Source organism: Equus quagga, chromosome 22 (assembly GCF_021613505.1).
Source record: "Equus quagga isolate Etosha38 chromosome 22, UCLA_HA_Equagga_1.0, whole genome shotgun sequence".
Lineage (NCBI taxonomy): Eukaryota > Metazoa > Chordata > Mammalia > Perissodactyla > Equidae > Equus > Equus quagga.
The window spans coordinates 7,257,666-7,279,993 of record NC_060288.1 but is presented as its reverse complement, the minus strand read 5'-3'; the positions used below and the strand labels follow the sequence as shown (position 1 = coordinate 7,279,993).

Below are 22,328 nucleotides of genomic sequence, written 5' to 3'. Positions count from 1 at the left end.
AACAGTTGACCAATGATCATACTGGTAAAATCGCCTTCTACAATACCTGGACTCTATACCATGCCTTTCCTATTGAAAGGATCAACAAAATTCTTGAAGTACTTCTCTCATCTGTCCTTCCAAGATTACTGAGAATATGACATCCGCTCAGGAGAAGAACCAACTCATTGACACACAGTTGATTGGATGTCATTTCACTCAAAAAGGGTTGTTTTGAAGTTGTTTGCACAAACCAAATACATAGCCTGTTGACCAAAGCCACAAAGGACATAATTTCCTCAAGTTCATAAAGAAAGTCAGTAACAGAATCAGGTCTAGAATGCTCATCTTCTGAAGACCCGTGTTGTGGACCCTGCCCTTCTGCCTCTGCTCATTCATTTGCATCATATGAGTCAGCACCTTGGTGGTTAGTGCACCTTGTTTCTAGAACCACTCCTTGTTATTGCACCCAGCGTTAAGACTCGGTAATAAGTTGAACTCTAATTCGTGGAATCACTGCCATGTGATCATGACATCATAGAAGCCCCACAATTCCATCTCCTGATGATTCAGTGCAAACCACAGACTGATAGTGGGGAAGGCCGCAGAAGCCCGGCAATTCCGTTTCCTGATGTTTCAATTCAGGCCACAGAATGGCAGTGGGAAAGACATGGGGAAAACATCCTGCACAATAGAGATCCAAGCAGCATTTATTCTTTCCTCTTTTGTGACCTTCTTCAGTGGACTTCTCATCTTATTTTTTTCCAGGCTATGCTGGAGGGCCTTAAAAAAATGGCGAGACATCAAAGGAGCAGGACTTCTCTTGGTCAGTTTTCTTATTTGGGGTTCCACTGTATGAAGATCAGAGACAGGTTTGACATGCGTTTGTGTTTAGAAAATGATTTAGGCATCATTCAGTTTTCATGGGCAACAGAGCCAGTTCTGATGGGATGTCTTAGAAAGGGCTGATCCTGTTCAGGGGTGGAAAACAGGAGCCTAGACCACCATTCCAAAGGCCACAGGGACATGGCCATGCCTCCTCTGCCACCACTCAGAGAAGAAAGGTCTCACATGAGTGGTGATGAATGCTAGTTAGCTCTGGAAACAGAGGTCACTCTTCTGAAAGAAACATACACGAGCATTATGTCTATGCCCCTCTTTGAATTTTAAAATGACAGTTGTTGTGCTAGGTACTGTGAGGGAGGCAAAAAGGAGCATCAAAGTCAAACTCAGTTTGATAAGTCATTCATGCATGATGCACAAGCACTCATATGTGTACACTGCCTTTCGTGTACCATGTTAACACCACACACCAAATCGCACAAACCTATGCACAGAAACCCACGCGTATGTGCACATGCCATCAGCCACAAACACAGAGACACTTCTCATGCCATACAATAACAGAATTTGTGGTAACTCAGTAACTTTGTAAAGTCTTTGGCAATATCATAATATGGAATTCAGGTTTCTGCATTCAAGAAGTATTCAACATTGAAGTTCACAGATTTTGTTGCTAAATGAGTTCACTCTATTAATAATTATTTCTAGATTAGAGACTTTAAGCAGCAGCATAAAAATTGGGGAAAGAATTCCGGGGTACTGCCTTCTAACAACACGGATAGTGTACACAAATGAGTAATGGGTATAAACCTACGTTCCACCTCTTTTTTGAATGCACAATTGAATTGCTAGAGCTGTTTCATCTCTTTAGACTTCTGTTCCAAGAAATGCATCTTCTTCCCAATTATATTCATTTTTGTGTGGTTGCAAAAATGTGAGAACCCATTTGTCCACTCACATTTGCTGTATTTTTCATTTCTTTCGCTGGATGTAATTCTTGTCTACTCTTCAGTCCAGAGGTGCTTTTTAATTTCAAATAGAAAGCAAGTGTTACAAAATGTGAAGAGGTGGGGTCTGAGCAACCAGAGTACCGTAGTGTTCTGCTTTTGAATCTTGAGGGGAGTTTGATAAAAGCTGAGTGACTTCTCAATAATTTGTCGTATTTAATTAAATTGAGAGCGCTATAGTTTCCTCTAAGCCTTTGGGAAAGTTGGCATAATGCAAATATGTCACAATTCTAGGTACTGTGAAAAGTTCTTTTAAAAATTATTTGGAGAGTCATAATTTTCTCCTTAAATGTGCATTTTGAAAAGGTTTAGTACATTCATAAGTACAATTTTATTATATCTTAGGGCCAATTTGTTTTCCCACAGAAGGCACCTCCAATTTTCTCATGAAACTCAAATGAATGTCCCACATTAACATCATACTGAATATTTTTTAAAAATCAATTCTCAGGCGACACCTCGGGAATGCACATGATGGGTCATAGGTATTGGAGGGTAAATCGTTGATCAAGACAGGGACTCTATCAAATAGTCATTTAATGAGACTTCCCTTCCCATGACTCAGAAAATATGAGTAGAAAAATTGTCAGCAGAAATCCTGACTCTGCATAAAATGAGCTTTTCTAAAGGTCATAGGGTCTCAATCAGCCTGCTGTGGTCAATGCTAGCTCACCTGTGTCTTTCTTGGTGGTAATTCAAGACTATCAACAGACGTGAAGTCTAATTCAGACCCCAGCCTTTCCTCATTACCTGCTCGCGGACAAATCTTTTAATTTCTTTATACCTAGGCTTCTTTATCAATATAAAATGAATTTAATCATACTGACTTTGTCTACCTCATGGGCTATTATAAATTTCCAATTTAACAAGTAAAGGCACTTTGTAAATGTGAAGGAAGGATTATAATTTCAGCAGCTTGTGATACCACATGAGGAACTAAAACAACATAAAATTGCTGAAACTTTTCTTCTTTTTTTTTTTAACTTTTGCCCATATTCCACTAAGCAATTTTTTTTTTTGAGGAAGATTAGCCCTGAGCTAACTACTGCCAATCCTCCTCTTTTTCTGAGGAAGACTGGCCCTGAGCTTATGTCCATGCCCATCTTCCTCTACTTTATATGTGGGACACCTACCACAGTATGGCGTGCCAAGCGGTGCCATGTCCACACCCAGGATGCGAACCGAGGAACCCAGGGCTGTGGCGAAGCGGAACGTGCACACTTAACCGCTGCTCCACCAGGCCGGCCCCCAAACTTTTCTTCTTCTTTCTCTCTCAAAAAGGCAGGTGCTTAAGTAATCACCTAAAAATCAATTTTTTCGTTGTCCGTGTGCCTTGACGGAAAAGGATAGGACACTTCTTCCCAGAGCATAAAGAAACATGTAGCTCCTGGTCCTGATCATGATGGCCGTGTCATTGTGAAGGCCCTGGGACTGAGATATGTGAGAAAGGCATGATGAAGACTGCAGACTTCAGAATTAAAAATCTGTGCAGCAGCAAGTAACATGCAAAGCCACTAACACTCATTTTGTGTGATACCGAATAAGCCACATCAGGGCTCCCTGGGTTGGACCAGGTGAAGTGATTTCTAGCTGATACCACAGCAGAGGCTCCATCAACAGCCATAAAACAGATTACTTTCACTGAGATCCAGCTCACTCTCGATCTTTTTCTCTTGCTTGTAGGGATTAGTCTTGTCACATAGCTTTGGTGATAGACATTTAAAACGTCACCACTTTCATGGAGTATTTCGTGATCGGATAGAAATGTTGCTTTCAGCACAGACCTTTGTGGGGCAAGTGTTGGTAAGTACATTTTCACTGTTAGCTTGCTAACAGACTTTAGCCATGAGGTTGATTATAGTCAGTATATATAATTTTATTACCCACGTGAGCTCTGGTGTTCCCTGTTGGCCTTATCTAAAATGTCAGTACCTCCCAGCTGCCATCTCCCTGAGTCTATCCTCCATAGCCATTGTTCCGCTTGCTTTTTCTTTGGAGTGAATATAATTACTTGGCATTATATTTTCTACCTGTAGCCAGCCTATCCACCAGAAGAAAAACCTTACTAGGCCAAAAGTTGGATGCATTTTTTTCTCCTTGTATGTAGATGGATGTCTGGCATATTGTAGATGTTTCCAAAAATTTGATGTTTAGTGGATTATCTGGCCTGAAAATGTACAGCTATTTTCCCCTCCTTTGATTCCGATACCTTTTTTCTTCATTATACAAGCTAGTCTTTTTTGCCCCTCTATGATATTTATCATTTTACTTCCTGTTTTAATCTAAGTAACTTGGACGTATTAAAATGCAATTCAGGCATCATCTCCCAGAGGAAATCTTACCTTATCTCTATATTAGGCTAGGAATCCCTCGCTAAGCTTCTGTACTATCCATTGAAGACTATTATTAAAATTGTCTGTACATATGCCTGTCTCCCCCAGTGCACTGTGAGCTCCTTGAAAGAACAGACTGTGTCATGGAAATGTTTATCTCCCATTAGCTAGACATAGCCGATGCCCTATGAATGAATATTCCACTGATCATCATTTCAGTAGTACAGTTTGATCTGAACCATTAAAAAATAGAACCTGTAATTTGAGGATATGCTGCCGTCAGATAGTGGTATGATGAAAGTAGATGCATGTGAGCTAGTGATTACCTTCTGCTTTTTTGTGATTAATAAAAACATTTCTCTTTTCTTGTTAATGTTTAATTTGGATGTAATTAATTTTTAAAACTTATTTGGAAGGACAAAAGTAAAATTGCTTTGAAAAAATCTGCAGGGAATGCTGAATCATCTGGGAAGGTGCCTTTCCTTTTTCTTCTGTAGTTTTGGTCTCTTTTCTGAAATCCCTCTCAGTATAACATGCTAGGGAAGGATTTTGTGATTCTTTCTGAATTTATCAGGGATTTCTTGGCTGGGATCTCTTCAAATATTCAAATCATGCTGGTTGTGTGAGGATGACATTGGGAACAATGTATTAAAGGTCATGGGGGGGGCACTGATGAGCACTTACATCATCCATCACACAAGCATTGCATATGGGGAGTGGGTGGAGAAGGAATGATCATGGATTACATATCAATAAAAATTGCTTCTTTACTGAGGGGAAATTGTTCTTTCAATCTGTTACAGCTGATGATTAAGTAGTTGGAACAACAGAGGCATGGAGGAAAAGTTAGATTAGAATAAATATTCTATCATTGAAAGGCATAGTAGAGACTTTCATTAGGGGTCCCAGGCAAGTGTTTTACAAAAGGATGAGAAGAGAATAAAATAGCTTATAGATTTCCTTTCCATCAATCCTTCCTTCCTTACTTTGTAATTTCCCTACTTACTTCTTTCAACAAATATCTATTGTTTGTCAACTACATGCAAGGCAGACACTCTAGACATGGTGAAAAATGCAGGCAAGAGTCTTGCACTTATGGGACTTAAATTCTAGTTTCATTGATCCTTTATACTATTTTTTTGGTTTCAATTTAATGTATTTCTGCACTAATATTTATTATTTCCCTCCTTCTGCTGACTTTGGCTTTTTTTATTCTCTTTCTGATTCTGTTAGGTGTAGCTTATTTGAGATTTTTCTTGTTTATTAAGGTGGACATGTATTGCTATGAATTTCCCTCTTAGAACTGCTTTTGCTGCATCTCATATGAGTCAGTATGGTGTATTTTCATTTTCGTTTGTCTCTAGATATTTTTTGATTTCTTGTTTAATTTATTCAATGATCCATTTGTTGTTTGGTAGCATGTTGTTTAGTCTCCACAAATTTGTCACTTTCCCAGCTTTTTTCTTCTAGTTGATTTCTAGTTTCATAGCATTATGGTTGGAGAAGATGCTTGATATGATTTCAATCTTCTTAAATTTATTGAGACTTGCCTTATTTCCCCACATATGGTCTGTCTTTGAGAATGCCCCATGTGGACTTGAGAAGAATATATATTCTGCTGTTTTTGGATGGAGTGTTCTCTCTCTCTATATATATATATATATCTGTTAAGTCCATCTGGTCTAGTTTTTCATTTAATTCTGCTATTTCCTTGTTGACTTTCTGTCTGGATAATCTATCCATTCATGTAAGAGGGGTTTTGAGGTCCCCTACTATTATTGCATTGCTGTTAATTTCTCCTTTTAGGTCTGTTAAGAGTTGCTTTACATACTTCGGTGCTTCTGTGTTAGGTGCATATATATCTATATATATATAGATATGTTGTCCTCCTGGTGAAGTATCTGTTTTCTCATTATATACTGCCCCTCCTTGTCTCTCATTGCCTTTTTTATCCTGAAGTCTACTTTGATATAACTATGGCAAAAACTGCTTTCTTTTGTTTGCCATTAGCTTGGAGTGTTGTCTTCCATCCCTTCACTCTGAGCCTGTGCTTGTCTTTGGATCTGAGATGTGTTTCCTAGAGGGAGAATATTCTTGGGTCTTGTTTTATAATCCATCCAGCCACTTTGTCTTTTGAATGGAGAATTCAATCCTTTTAAATTTAGAGTGATTATTGATATATGAGGGTTTAATACTGCCATTTTATCACTTGTTTCTTGTTGTTCTGTATTTCTTTTGTTTCTTGTCCAGTTTATTTCCAACAGCAAATTCAGTTTGATGGTTCTCTGTGATGGTTTTCTCTTTGTTTATCATTTGTCTCTCTGTTCTGAGTTTTTGTTTAGTAGTTACCACAGAGTTTGTATAAAAGATCTTGTAGATGATAAAGCCCATTCTCTGATAGTCTTTTATTTCCTTAGTCTAAGCAGGTTCCATCCCTTCCCTCTTCCCCATCTAAGTTATTGTTGCCGCAACTTATTCTATTTTGTGTTGTGAGTTTTTGGTTAAAATGAAGTGATTATAGTTAATGTTGATGTTTTCCTTCCCTTTACCTTTAACATTATAATTAAGTGTTTGCTATCCAGTTCTGATAGCTGTGATTTTCTGATTTTGTCAGTATATTTATCTCCTTGTTCAAGGCTTTGTAAACACTTTCTCTTTTTTTTCAGGTATGAGGGCCTTCTTGATCATTTCTTGTAGGGAGGTTCTAGTGGCAGTGAATTCCCTTAGCTATTGTTTATCTGGGAAAGGGCTTATTTCTCCATAATATCTGAAGGATACTTTCACTGGATAGAGTATTCTTGTCTGAAAGTTTTTGTCTTTCAGAATTTTGAATATGTCATTCTACTCTCTCCTAGCCTGTAACATTTCTGCTGAGAATCTGCTTAAACCCTGATAGAGATTTCTTGGTAGGTTATTTTCTTCTGCCTTGCTGCCCTGGATATTTTTTCTTTGTCACTGACTTTTGCCAGTTTTACTCATATATGGCTTGGAGAAGATCTTTTTACAAGGATGTAATTAGGAGTTCTATTAGCTTCATTTACTTGTAATTCCATCTCCTTCCCCAGGATTGGGAAGTTCTCCACTATGGAATAATTTTATTTTAATACAAAGGGAAATCACTGAGGATTTTTTTAAGCATGGGGTCAACATGGTCTAATTATGTTTTAAAAATTCAAGAGGCATTAAAGTTTGAAAATAAAGGAACTGTCAAAGTTATACCAGGCAAATGACAACAGAAGAGTGTTGAGAGTGTGTGTGTGTATATATAAATGAGAAAGATTGGCCCTGAACTAACATGTGTGCCAATCTTCCTCTATTTTGTATGTGGGATGCCACCACAGCATGGCCTGATGAGCAGTGTGTAGGTCCACACTTGGGATCTAAACCCATGAACTGTGGGACGACAAAGTAGAGCATACAAACTTAACCACTATGCCATCAGACTGGCCCCTGGAAGCACATTTTAATATCAGATAAGTTTTAATTCAGAGCAAAAGACAATAAATGAAGCCAAGTAATCTGTGTTAGTTTCCTAGGATTGCTATAACAAAGTACCACAAACTGAGTGGCTTAAACAACCGAAATTTTTTTGTCTCACAGTTCTGAAGACTAGAAGTCTAAGACCAAGTGTTGGTTCTTTCTGAGGACTATGAGAAAAAATATGTCCCATGCCTCTCTCCTAGCTTCTGGTGGTTTGTTGGCAATCTTTGGTGTGCCTTGGCTTGTAAATGAACCTAGATCTCTGCTTTCATTTTCTCATGGTATTCACATAGTGTTTCCTCTGTTCATTTCTTTGTCCAAATTTTCTGTTTTTATAAGGACAACAGTCATATTGGATTAGAGTCCACCATCATGACCTTATCCTATCTGGAAAACCATATTTCCAAACAAGGTCACTTTTAGAGGTACAGAGGCTTGGGACTCCAACATATCTTTTTAGGACACAATTCAGCACATAACCTTTGTAATGATAAATGTGAGGAACATCAACCAAGAAATAACATCATGAATATCACTACACCAAAAACATAACTTCAAGATAGTTAATAAATAAAAAATTAAAAGAAATATGGAAAACACATTAGTAGTATGAAATTTTAGTTCACCTACGTCACATCAGGACATAGTAAACAGACAGAAAAAATAAAAATAATAAGCATAAAGAAAGCCAAAGTAACTTAATGAGAGCTGATTGAAATGATAAAACTCCACATGCTGAAAACAGAAATTAAATTTACAAGTGTCTATGGGCTATTCATAAAAATCCAGCATATATTAGGCCATGAAAAACTATCTCAATTATAAAACTTACAAAGTAAAGACAGACAACGCTAACCGAACACAATGAATAGATTAGAAAATAATAAACAAACCCAGAAAAAAAAGCAAAAAAAACCTTACTGCTAAAAACTTTAAATCATTCTGCCTTAAATGACTCTTGACTCAGAGAAATCAAAATAAAAATTGCAGTATATTTAGGGTTTAAAGATAATGAAAAGACGTATCTCTTGCACCTATGGTATAAGGCAGGAGTGGGTCTGAGTTAAATGCCTAACAATAAAAGCTTATTTTAATAAATTAAAAATAATTAAAATAAATGAATTGAGTATCAGTCTCACAGTTAGAGAAAGAAAACACATTAAATCTAAGCAGAATAAATATAAAAAGAGTCAGAAATTAATGAGTTATAAAACAACCAATTATTTGAAAAAACAACAAAATAGAGAAATCAATAGATAGCCCAAGAAAGGAAAAGAGGGAAAAACCACAAATATATGTGGAAAAAAATTAAAATGAGAAAATAAGTACAGATAAAAAGGAAATTGAAAGATAAATATGCAATTAAATACAAAATCTAAATGATTCCTTGGAACAATATAAATTAACAAAGTGACCATAAAAGAAAGAAACTTAAACAGAGCAAATATCTGGAAGAAATAAAGATGTTGTCAAAGGCCTATATCATAACCACCACCACCCCTCTTCCCCTACCTTCTGTGGGAGACCTAGCGGATTTCAAATTCTAGTCAACCAGATCTTCAAGGAGTGGGTATCTCTAATTCCAATTAAACGGTTCCAGGGCATAGAAAAGAAAAGAAGCATCCGATTTTCTTTCTCAATGAAGGCACAGTGTCTATAGCAAAACCCCCAAGGATAGCAAATTTAAAAAGTTTATAAGCTAATGTCCTTGATACTTTGGGGGAGAATACATGGTCAACCAACCAGTGGAAGAAGAAGAAGAAAAAGAAGGAGGAGGAAGAGGAGTGGAAGGTGAAAAAAAGTGAAATAGAAGAAGGAGGAAAAGAAAAAGAAGGAAAATAAGAAGGAAGAGGAAAATTCCAATAGTTGAAGGGAAAGAAAATATTTTCTTCAAGACAGAATACTGTCTGGGGCCGGCCCCAGGGCCAAGTGGTTAAGTTCTCCTGCTCTGCTTCGGTGGCCCAGGGTTCGGATCCTGGGCATGGACATGGCACCACTCATTAGGCCATGTTGAGGCAGCATCTCACATGCCACAACTAGAAGGACCCACAACTAAAATATACAACTACGTACTGGGGGGATTTGGAGAGGAAAAAAGAAGGAAAAGAAAGAAAAGGAAGATTGGCAACAGTTGTTAGCTCAGGTGCCAATCTTTAAAAAAAAATAAAGGATACTGTCTAAAGATCCTTCTAGAGATCAGAGCATGGCAAAGTATTGATCAACTCTATGAGCTTGTTGTTTGAGTTATCATAAGGTATGTTTTTATAACCACCTGTGGGAAATTTTCTTCTGAATTTAGTTCCAAATATAGTCCTATTCCTAAGCAATCTATTCCTTTCCTTGGTGGGGAGGGGTGTTAATTGTGTAATTGACATGTTCTTCTGTTGCTCTGATGGCTAGAAGGTTAGAACCAAAACCATGCCTTATCTTTAGTAAGTGTATCTATTTTTAGCATCATTCTGGGCACTACTGTATGTCCATATTTTATTTTTCTGGCTTCTTTGGCTTCTATTTTTTCAGGTAACCTAGCATTTTATATCTTTGTATTCTGCTTTAAATCCTTTCTGTAAATGCATAATCTTTTCTGTGACTATGTAATCCTTTCTGTAAATAAATAAACCCTTAGCAAGAGCAACTGTTGTCATTCTTAGCATACAGAACAACTAAATGACCAAATGAAGCATGCAATTCATTTGGAAATGAGAAAGAAAATTTGAAAAATGATGCTGGGAAAACTGACTAAATAAAAATTTATTTTGCTGTGTTTTCCCAATGAAATGCTACTTCTAAGGGGGAAAAATATAAAACATGCTGGAAAAGATCAGTCTCATACTTCATACTTTATATCCATTGTTTATACTTAAAAAAATAGGATTTAAAAACCTTTTCCACTGGCTAGAGATGAATTGTATTCTCATCTTTTTTTTTTCATTTCCTTTCATTATTTCTTATTTTATAATTAAAACACCACCAAACATCAGAAACTTATTTCGGTATAGAGTATGAGGCTCTGCTTTAGTTTAGGGATCTTTATCATGTGAATAAAGAAAATATTGGTGGGAAATATTACACAATATTCACACTGATTATTTGAGAATGATTAGATTCTTTGTCCTTTTATGCACATGGTGCAATGTTCAAAAAGTATCAAAGGGTACGTAGTAAAAAGTTAGTTTCTTCCTTCCCCCATCCCCAATCACTGCTATGAGTTTCTTCCTTCAAACTCCTAGGTTCTCAGCAAGGTTGTCAGATAAATTTTCTTTGGGTGTTTAAGAGACTTGAGACAACTCTTCTCCCCCCATAAGTTGTATCCATAAAATTTAAATTCTGAAATAAATCTTATTATTCCCCTTGGGAGTTCTTTGTGGAGAGCAGTGAAGCGGTTAATGGAGCCAGTGGAGGTAAAATTAGATCTAAATTCAGCTTGGTCCACTGATCTTGTGTCTTCAAATTGGGATACACCCCCAGGGACAGCTGAGGGGGAAGGAAGGTGTTCCAACAGACTTCCGAGGGGCCGGCAGTCGCCATCAGTCCTTCAGCGTTGTAGGCACTATTTCCTAAAACGGACCTACCTGAGGACTCCTCATGCCAGTTCCCCTTTCCCACCACCTTTTACAACACATTTTACTTCCTTTTAATAAATGATGAATCTAACTCATAGATAAAACGTAAAATATACAAGGATGAAAAATACTATGTATAGCTTGTTTATTTCAATGAATAAAAGAGTTAATATATGAAAATGAGTTAACATATTTTAATAATTACAGGAGTTAATAAATAAAACATATATATGCCTAGCATATAATAAGTATATATAGATATTAACTATTATTAATATTTTTGTAATCAGAATACACATGCTTATATTTATAAAGATAGAAAAATGACTAAAATTGATGCTGAACTTTCTTTCTAGAAATAAATAATATACATAAATACATACGTTAATTGAAAAAATAGATGAATTTCTATACAATTTGACTTTTTATGTTTGATAATTATCAGAATTGGTAATATAGTTTATTGCTTTAATCAAATGCATCTTAACAACAACTGTAATGATAATTCAAGCCAGAAGAAATTTTTTTAATTAATATTTAGAGACAGGTGTCAGAAAATTTAGATTCCCTTTTAATTCTTTCGCCTATCTTAAGATTTCCAACCTATTTCTCCTTTTCTCCATTTGATTATGATTTCTTAGAGGCGTTAAGCAGTAACTACTGAAGCAACATGACAATATATGTTATAAACAGGATAATCCATAAGCCCACGTTTTTGCCAGTTGTCCTGGTGTAACTGTTAATAGAGTCTCTTTCATTCTTAACAGTTTGTGAATTTGGACAATTAATAACATCGCTGCCTTAGTTTTAGATGAAAAGTTTTGTTTTTCAAAGCCACAGGACATTCTCCAAGGAGAAGGAGCCACCAGAGAGAACATACCTTTGAAGGTCTCGACTGCTCCATAGATTAAAATCTGCCTTTGGCTAGAAAGAACTCTTTTTTCTCTATATATTCCTAATTCACATCATTCCCCTCTCCTGATGGACTATGTCCCTCCCTTTTGGTCTCATTGAAGCTTGCTGAAGATTTATATATATCATTAGCTTTGCGATATACATATATGTATGTATGATTAATATTTTTTTATCCTTCTTAATTTCAGCATCCTGTTTTTTCCCATTTATTTTGTTTAATTTCTTCCCTTTTTTCCTTCCAATCAGTTTCAATGAATGGTAGTATTATATCACATGATATCTCACCAGCTGAGGGTGAGAATTTTCTAACAAACCTTTTCAGATTCTAAAACTGCTTTTTTCATGTCATCCAAAGGTCTTCCCCAAACTTGGGGAAGAGTTGACTGGATGGACCCTGAGTTTATTGGGAAAAATCCCCAAATTGACGTTTCCCACTTTGCAAGGAGCTGGGCAGGAACAGCTGAGTTCTAGCCTCCAAAGGAAGAAGCAGTAACGATACAACAATAAACATGTGCTCCTCCTTGCGAAACTTGCCCTTAAAAATAAACATCCTTAACCCAGAGGTTAGTTTTTCAATGTGGCAGCGGCTCACATTGTGACTTGTGGCAGAGGGCCCCCGTCTCCTCCTGGAGATTTGACCCTCCCTCTCCCAACAGCTGTAGGGAGCCAGGTTGCGGTCAGCCTCTGCCATCCTGTGAGCGTCATTCATGCTTCCTCTTGATCACCTGCCCTGGCTGTGGAAAGCCGCCACAGCTCCTGAGACAGCGCCTCAGCACCACCATCCACCGGTGCTGCTTCTCCTGGCATTCAGTCATCATCTACTTCAAGGCCAGGAAACAGCCACATGAGTCGGCTAGTGGCACAGGGATCTGGTACAAATGGTCAGCCTTGAGGATGGGTCCCAGCCCCATGACAGGCTCATAATACCGCAGTGCTCAGTGGAAGGTGGTGTAGGAGCAATGTTCCATGGTTGCTTGTTGTTCAGCAGAAGCAGCATAGTGCTTCCCCAACTGCTTCTTTTTCACAGCTTCCTCAGACTGTGTCATGAGGTTTCTGGCCAGTACGAGCTAACAGATGTTGCAATCTTTCTTTTTTTCTTCTTCTCCCCAAAGCCTATCTATGTAGGTCTTTCTAATTCTGCTATGTGGGACGTCTCCTCAGCACGGCCTGATGAGCTGTGCTATGTCCAGGCACAGGATCCAAATCAGCAAAACCCTGGGCTGCGGAAGCGGAGCCCCCAAACGTAATCACTCATGGGGCCGGCCATTACTTTCTTTCCTCCTAAATCATCATGTTGGTCAATTTGCTGATCAGTGGGTCTCCATACACAGTTTACTCTCATCGCTCAGGCAGCTTCGATGAGCTGATTCTTCCAGATCTCCAGCTCATAGTCCCTCCTCATTCGTCTCTGCCAACAGCTTGCAGTCAGATTGGTTGTCAATCTGGAGATCCCCGCATTCGGAACCCTAGCATACCCCTTCGCCCGGCTTATTCAGGAGGCCGCAGGACAGCATTGCGCACGCCCGGTGCCAGGTCTCGTCTCATCACCTGCGCAGCCCTCCCTGTGGATGCGTCTCATCTTCCTAGATTCTTCAGTTGAATTCTACTTATAAGAATTTTCTTCTCAGAGTACTTGTTTGGCCATATCTCATAGACTTTGGCAAATAATGTTATTTTTATTAACGCTTATTTCATTTTAAATTGTCTTAAGTTTTAATTTTGATTTCTTGTTTGATTCATGATCTCTCGAGAGGAATGTTGTATGCTTTTATTTTCTTGGAGATAGAGTGGCTATCTTTTCTACTTTGGTAAAATTTATGGTTCAAGAATATCATTGCCTTTATGATTTCAGGTTTATGGAATTCATGCAGAAACTGTTGTCCTGTACATGATCAATTTTTTTTTTTTACTGTTTAATGTACTTTTGAGAGAATATGTACTATCTGCCTGATATATAAGCACTATTAATTATGTTTCGTGTACTTTCCATGTCCTTAATTATTTCTTGACTGATTGAAACGAGCCTGTCAAAAAATCCCATTTATTATTTTATAGTTTTATTGAATATCTCGCCCTTCCAACATATTTTGAATTAAACATTTTATATAACATCAATTAATGGATAAAGTTACTCATTATATTTTCTTGGTTGATTGTGCCTTTTACCAATATGAAGTATCCATTTTTGTCACATTTAGTGATGGGTTTGTGTGTGTGTGTGTGGGGGGGGGGGTGGTTACTGGAATATTTTAGAATACAATATTAGCATGTAACATAACATTGCTTTCATTCTATTCATACTTGATTGGGATGTCTTTGCTCCAGTTCTCTTTCAATCTTTCTGTCTTATTTCCTCTTAAGTATGTCTCTTGTAAATAGCATGTAACTGGCTTTTGATCTTTTATTGACTTAAGAATATATTTATTTGTTAATTTACCAGGAGAATTTTATTACTCTCCTTTATGGTGATCTGTTTTATTGGTTTTTATAGTATTTAGAGATTACATTTGCTGCATAAATGGAATATCTAAATATCAGTGGCTTAAAAATGGGAGGTCTGTTAGTAAAGAAAGGAAGAATGGGTGTTGGATATATAACTAAGAGCTCTGTTATGGTCTTAATTCCTTATCTTACTGGAGAGCCAGAATTGCATGGTGATTGTGGATTTTAAGAGATGTGGACTCAAATGTTGGCCCCTCCACTGTCTAGTGTGTGATCTTGGGCAAGCTAATTTTTAGATTCATTCATATAATGCGAATAAGGTCTTTTAAAGTATGGTAGGGAGAATTATATGGTAATACGTGCAACCCATTCAGGGCACTGACCATTGGCTGGTATTTCCATTTCTTATTTGTTGCTTTTTATAACTTTTATTTTCTTCCATCTTTGGACTTGGAAAATTCCATTTTTGATAGAATATCATAGGCATATTAGGTAAATCAAATGCAGAACAAACTGTCCATTCTCTGTCTTTCCATGTATCTCTGCAGGTTTTATATCTAAATCTTCCTCTCACGTGAGACCTTGGGCATGTTTTTCCTCCACACTCCCCACCCCCATCCCCGACTCCTTCCTTCCAGAAATTGTTGAGCTAATCTGAACATTCAGCTCCAGATTGCTATTGTGGTTTTTGTTTGTTTTTAGCAGTATACATCTGGCAAGTTTTTCTTCTTAATATTTGCATTAAAGTTAAAATTACATTAATTTTACCAGTTTCATTAGGCACCACTTTTTCTTAAATAACATATTTTGTCTTTTTTTTGTCTTGAGTACTTTTCATATTCATTTGCAAGCGAAGTGTGAGTGGTAAACTTTCTGAATCCTTGAATGTCCAGAAATGTTTTTTTACTCGCTCTCATAAGTGAGCAACAATTTGGTTGGGTGTAGAATGCTTGGTTTGCAATCCTTTTTTCCTAAAATCTCTATAAATGCTGTTCCAATGTCTTCCAGCACTTAAGGCTACTTCCTAGATACTAAGCTATTATCTCTCAGCTCCAGACCCACCCTCTCTCCTCTGCTTTGTGATGGGAGGTCAGGCCTCAGCATTACAAGTCTCTTTTGTCAGCTCACTGACGCTTATAGGTGGGCTCTGCCAACAGCGGGTACAGAAGGAGACAGGACGCCTAAGAGAGGGGAAGGCAACAGCTCCTCTGTGTTTTGCTTTTTTTGTTCAGTCTCACTTAATCAATGGATTTTCACTCTGGTAGCAGTACTTAGTTCTTGTTTCCAGTTTTTTTCCCTACATTGCCAGATCAGGCCCACAGCATCACCTCGGAGGAACCATTACCAGCCAAACTGGGACCCCTCCTCCCAGGTCTCAGTCCCAACTCCAAAGAGCACCTCTTTTAAGATGCTAAATATTGGTTATCCCAACCTCTTTTTGTGGATCTCCCAGCCAGCCCTGGGAGTGCAGCTTCTCTCGCATCTCCTACTTTGTGTTACGACCATATCCTCCTTCTGCCTTTCCAATCCACCAATGCTATTTAACAGATTTTTAGAGTCTCGTTAGGAAAACTAATTGTAATTTTTAAAAGTTTAATTATGTATTCTATGTTAACTCTTTCACTGGAGGTCATTTTCTCTGTCTGATCCTCCTGTTTTCTTACACTTCTCATATAATTGGCAATTTTCTATTGTCTGCTAGTAGTCATAAATGAAGGCTTAGAGTGTTGACGGTCTCCTGTTAACAGCGTTGGCCGCTGCTTGTATTCTGAAGACTCCCATAACTACCCACCAACTGAACAGGGAGTTTTAAGCCCCACTGTGGGAATAAAACTGTTGATTTACTGTATGTTTTCCCACAAAGACAAACATGGGGGATAATGCTGAGGCCAGCACCTCTGCAAACAGACTCTTTCTGGATGAGGTCTCAAATTCTTCAGTTTATTTTTCTCTGACTGCTTTCCAAGGTGCTTCTGAGGAAAGAAAGGCTGCTGCTAGCTGAGAGGTTCCTCCTCAGCCACTGCTTGGCCTCAGAGTGTCTCCGCTAGGCCCCTCTGGCTTTGTGGCTCCATCTTCGATCTATAGTTCAGGTGGAGGACTTTCTCATCCTCCCAAACAGATAGCACTTCCAGGTTTGCCTCCCAACCTAAGAGAAAGTTACAGATCCTCTGAGAATTATCTCCCATTTCCCCCTGACTCACTGAAGAGTGTTCACAAGCTTTTAGCTTCCAGTGCCTTCTTTTGGTTTGGTATACGTTTTGCTATTTGTTACGCATTATTTTTAGATAATATTCTTTAGGTTTGTGGCATGAAGTTGGTATTGTTCTTAGTTTCACTATACCTAAAATTTTCTCCTTTTTTTGTTAATTTCTTTGATTTAGTGAATTGTAAATATATGGCCTGCCATCATCTTTCAGAAGTCTGTAAATATATGATTTATAGTTGAAGAATCACTTATGAGATTTAGTAAGAGAAAAAAATATATAATCATATGTAAAGTGAAGAGAAAAGATTTCATGAAAACTATTTCTTAATAATTATCAGTATGCAGGTATATATAATCTCCAAATATCCATTTCCAACACTTTTCGTGAGCTTTGGAATTCATTTCTAGCTAAATATCTCCATGAAACCCGCGAACTTAGTAATATCTCTATTGACGCTTAATTTGGTTATTAAAATGGAACTTCTAGTAAGAGCTAAGACTCCAAGAAAATAGATGCAACAACTCCCAACTTTGAGTAAGCTGCAACACTGCCACTTACAAAGCAACTGGAAGAAAACCAGTTGCAGCTGTCAGCTTCATATGTAAATTAGGGCAAGTTGGAAACAGAAGAGGATTTTTGGAAGAAGCTCTGCTGTGGCAGAGATGTGGGAGTATTTTCCTCTCATGTCAACCCTAACGAAAGAGGCTTAAGAGGGACCACTCAGAAATTTCAGTTTACACTTTTGGAACTTTGGAGACACAGGACTGACATCCGGCTCATTTGTGATAAGGGAATGTCACGCTAGCTGCCCTATGCCAGAGAAGTTGCCACACTGAAGATAATCTGTCCTTCCAGTATTTGTTGGGGCAGAGAATGCTTGAGCTGTTCCATGGGCCAGAGATGGGTCACGTGTGAGAGTCTTCTCATCTGCTCAAGTAGGCATGTCGGGGGGTAACAGTTCCAGCAGAATATGGGAGTGTGAAGTATACTGGGAGAAGAGTTGTGAGCAACCAGTGAGAGAATATGCTTTCACCCAATTCAAGGGAGCCACTAGCAACTAAATATTTTCAAGACCGCAACCCTCTGCCCCTTTCCCTTGCATTTCTGATCTCCTTTGCTTGCTCTACTTTATTTTCCTAGCGTGTGTCTTCTAACATACTATATACATTAGATACTAATCATCTTTACTTAATATCTAGACTGTATGTTCCATAAAGGCAAGGATCTTTGTATATGTCGTTTACGGATGTATCCCAGTCACCAGAATAAGATTTGGGTCATGGTAGTTACTAAAGAAATGTTTTTTGAATTTGAATATGCATTGAATTAGGATCACCAAAGAGCAATGAAACAACCCATGGAAGTAAACATTAAACATCTCCCGTGCCCAGAGAGCCCCAGGGTGAGAGCATGGTGATCTAACGCCACTCACGTCCAATGTTTCCTCCTCTGACCTCCCCTTTCTGTTCACTCCCCAACACTCACCTTCAATTCTGGGGAAGTCTGAGGTAGGCTAGTCAGTGGGCAACTAGGAGTAAAAACCCAAAAAGGGTTGATAGAGAAGAAACCGACCCATTTCCCAATATAAGTAGCCTGCCCAAAGAATATCTGAGCTGGAAGGGAGTAAAGCTTTAATTATAAATAAAATTCAGAGTTTTATTTTAAGTATTATTAGTGTTACACTGGACTTTCTAACATATTGAAAAAAACAAGTGGTTTGGAAACTAGAAATAACTGGAGGAATGTTCACTTACCTAAAGTTGACCCTGAAAATGTCATGGAGGCTATGAAAGATTACCTCCAAATGCATCGAGGGTTTTGAACGGATAGATTTCTGACTACATTCCACAAGGTCTGCTCATTTTGCACACCAGATGCATTGGCACATTAAAAGCACTCATTGTCTTTTCCTCACTTATAGTACTTGCCCTCTTGTCAAAATTCTGACCATCCTTTAGATGGACAAGTTTGAGACTGTTTCTTCTACTTTATCATGGGCAGTTCAAGTCCAGAGTCCATCCAATAGCCCTCATTTTCTAGCATGTGACAGAGTATATAACACGTATTAAACTCTTGATTAATGCTTGATGAGGGAAGGAATGAATAAATGGTAGGACTTCTTGAGAACAGAAAGATTTACAAGCAGCAGAAAGAACAAACTGTTTATTCTGAAGTGTGTGAGGGTTAAAATTAGTTGAGTAAAATGGATGAGTACATGTTCATTTATTGAATACCCAGTAAAGGTCCAGTCCATTTTTCTTGAATGAATGAATGAATGATAACATAAATGAATGTGGGAAAAAATCGCTACACATAATATAGGCAAGATAAAAAGAGAAAGCACAATTTTGTTCATTTGTTTATTTAGTGTTCCTGCCAAAAAACTGGATTTGTACTTTTGTCCCTGTTTTCTTTCTTTTTTTTTTTCAGGTGATCCTTGTCTTTGTCCTGAGCATCGGGTCTCTTATAATCTATTTCATCAACTCTACTGAGTGAGTAAAATCCCCAGCCACCCTGGTCTGTTATAGCAGTAGGTTGCTAGCTAATTTGGAATTTTCTCTCAGGAATAATGCTTAATGTACTTTACAACATACTCAAGCTCAGAAAATGGATAAGTGTTTAGTTCTTCCCAGAAAGCACTAAACCCAACTCCCAAAAAAAATGCATGGGTTTCCCCTGCATTCTATATCCCCTATATCCTTCACTGCTAGGGCCTGAGGAGCTGGAGTGCTCTACTCTAGACTCTCTGGGACTGCAAACCTCCAGCTCCTCCCTTGCACCACTTATGATGGCTTTGGATGCCTTTGCATTCTTTAGGTGTTGAAGCAGAAGTTCTGTAGTTATTTCAGGGTTTCTCAACAACTTTCAAACAACTTTGGATGGCCTTGAGAAAGGAAAATGCTAGACCTTACCTGGGATAAAGGAGCAAATTATTGTCTGCCCTTCTCTGAAGGCATTCCCTTCTTCTATCCCAAAGTTGGAACAGTTTCTTGGACACAACCGGATCTAATCTGAACTCCATACTGATTCTCTGGGAACTAGGCTGGACTTCCAGCTGAAGTAAAACTAGGATTGCAGGGCCGCAAAAGGCAGGCAGCTTTAGAAATCCTAGGGAAACTAGTAATATTTGCTTTGTGAATTCCTTACCAATATTTTAGGAAATTTTCTTTGAATTTGGTTTGGATCAGTCCATTTGACTCTAGAGTAGCTCTATATCAGAAGGGTACAGAAGCCAAAGTGTCCTGGCTAGGTAGATGTTCTTACAAACTAACAAGAGCTACGTAATCTCTATGCCTCTGAATCCCCACTGTTAAAACGGAAATAGAACCAACAAACTCCATGAAAGGAATAGCAGATTATTTTTGTTATTTTCAGCTCCATGCACAGTCCAGTGGCTTTGTTCATGCATACCTCTACTCCCAAGAGAAAAGTCATTTCCTTGAGATGTGAACTTAAGTGTCTGGATTGGACATACATGATGAATAGATAGAAAATTGCCTACCTTTTCCTTTTATTTGGTCCTATATAGACACAGCTTTTAAAATGTACATCTTTATAAATTGTCCTTGTTTCTTTTCCAGCCCTGTTAGAAGCTGTTCTTCATACCAAGACAAAACCATCCCTATTGATTTGACTTTCAATGCTTTCTTTAGTTTCTATTTTGGGTTGAGAGTAAGTACCTATCGAAAGTAATAGTAAACAGATGAACACAACAGATGCAGCATAAAGAGACTTATGTGTGCCTTAGTTATACAATCTGCCTATGTTTTCAGGCTCTAAAGCTAGAGGGCCAGTGCCATAAATTGTTAAATGTATAATGAGACGTAAAAACTCTCTCATCTATACTTGAAACTATAAACCAGGTCAAGAATTCCAACACAAATGAAAATGATTCCTTTTTTAAATATCATCCCCCTGTCGTATTGTCCTCCTTATTGCCTTTCCACCTACCACTGAGAAAACTTTGCTAATAATCACAAGCTAGCAGAACCTGAATAACAAGCCTCTGAAAATGTCATTGGCTTCACTTATGGCATAAGTGCCATATAACTATATAAAATACTTTTGTGTCTTTACTTTTGTTATACTCATTTATTAATGTTTCTCTCGTTCCACAAGCATTTATTGAGGACCCATACCAGATCTAGATTTCAATGTATTTATCCATCCCATGTTTGTGGGAGACTATATACATATACATACCTATATACATATGTGTATATAGGTATGTATAAAAGATATGTCATATATATGTATATATGCAATTTGTATTTCTGGGACCTTCCTTCAAAACTTACTCCAACCACGCTGACCATCAGAATCTTCCTTTTAGAGCAGGCTCTCCCTTCTGGAAATGCTTGCTTTCTTAATTTAAATAGGGAAGCTTATAAATGAAGGCCTTGACTGACCAAGCTTCTAGACAGCTGTACATTTTCCATTGAAGAGCATCCCAAATCGTGCACCTTCACTGTGCACAAATGGGAGTTTTATCTGTGTAATTATATGTATCAGAAAGCTCTAGGAGCAGCAGGAAAGTCAAAGTGTTTATTCTGAAATGTGAGAGTTAAGATCTAGTAAGTAAAATGGGTCCATGTTCATTTATGGAACACCCACTAAAGGTGCAATCTCTAAATCTATATAAATATGTATGTATCTATATATCTATATAAATATATTCATCTATTTAGTTATATAAATATGTGTGTGTGTGTGTGTGTGCATTTCTATATATGTATGTATATAATAGAATGAGATCAGAGCTTCAGTTGCTGAATGAAATGTAGCTGAATAAAGCCAACCTTGTGTTCATTTTGAAATTCTTGAGATTAACGTAATTTGGGGTCTTTTGTTTCCATTTCATAGTTTCTGGCAGCTGATGACAAGGTCAAGTTCTGGTGGCAGATGAATTCGATTGTAGACATCTTTACCATCCCACCAACCTTTATTTCTTATTATTTGAGGAGTAATTGGCTAGGTAAGTGTATTGTGGGAATCAGGAGCAATACCTAAAAGGACCCACAACATTCATTCATAAGGATCCCTCATTTTCCTTTAAAGCCTAAATGCCATTTAAAAAAATTCCTCACCATGATTCTATGGTTTTATAATATATTCCAGAACCCATTGTTTTTATCTCACTCCCTCACAATATCCCTGATTCACAGTGGATGTCAGTGGTTGTTTATTGTTTATGGACTGGCTCGTCCACAGCCAGAGAGTCAAGGCCCCAACATCTCACCCCACCACAGCCCTTTATGCTGGGCTCCCACACGCACTGGGAGGATGGAAGTCTCCTTTGGTTTTTGAAAGCTACAAATTATCATATCTAGATATGCTGTGACATGTCAGAGGTTTATTTAGTTGTTTCCTTTGTCTTTAAGGTGGATGAATTGATAGCACATGGGCATTATGCGGTTTTATCAGTTTTTATGTAATTTTTCGTTATTATTATCTCTATATTCCTTGCTATCATTGTTATCAAACTACATAAAGTAAAACATCATGCAAATAGTGAGGAGCATATCATAGAGATTCCACAGGCAGGAGTTTAAGTGGTTT

At 37.8% G+C, this 22,328-nt stretch overlaps 1 protein-coding gene across 1 annotated transcript in view; it reads left to right on the top strand.

The window, feature by feature from the left end:
- Positions 1–610: 610 nt before the first annotated feature.
- KCNU1 (potassium calcium-activated channel subfamily U member 1) overlaps positions 611–22,328 on the top strand; it is a 150,779-nt gene continuing 129,061 nt past the window's right edge. The window contains 5 exon segments of the mRNA XM_046648812.1: positions 611–805; positions 3,513–3,632; positions 19,200–19,261; positions 20,351–20,441; positions 21,633–21,744. Coding sequence (XP_046504768.1) covers positions 611–805; positions 3,513–3,632; positions 19,200–19,261; positions 20,351–20,441; positions 21,633–21,744 — 580 coding nt within the window.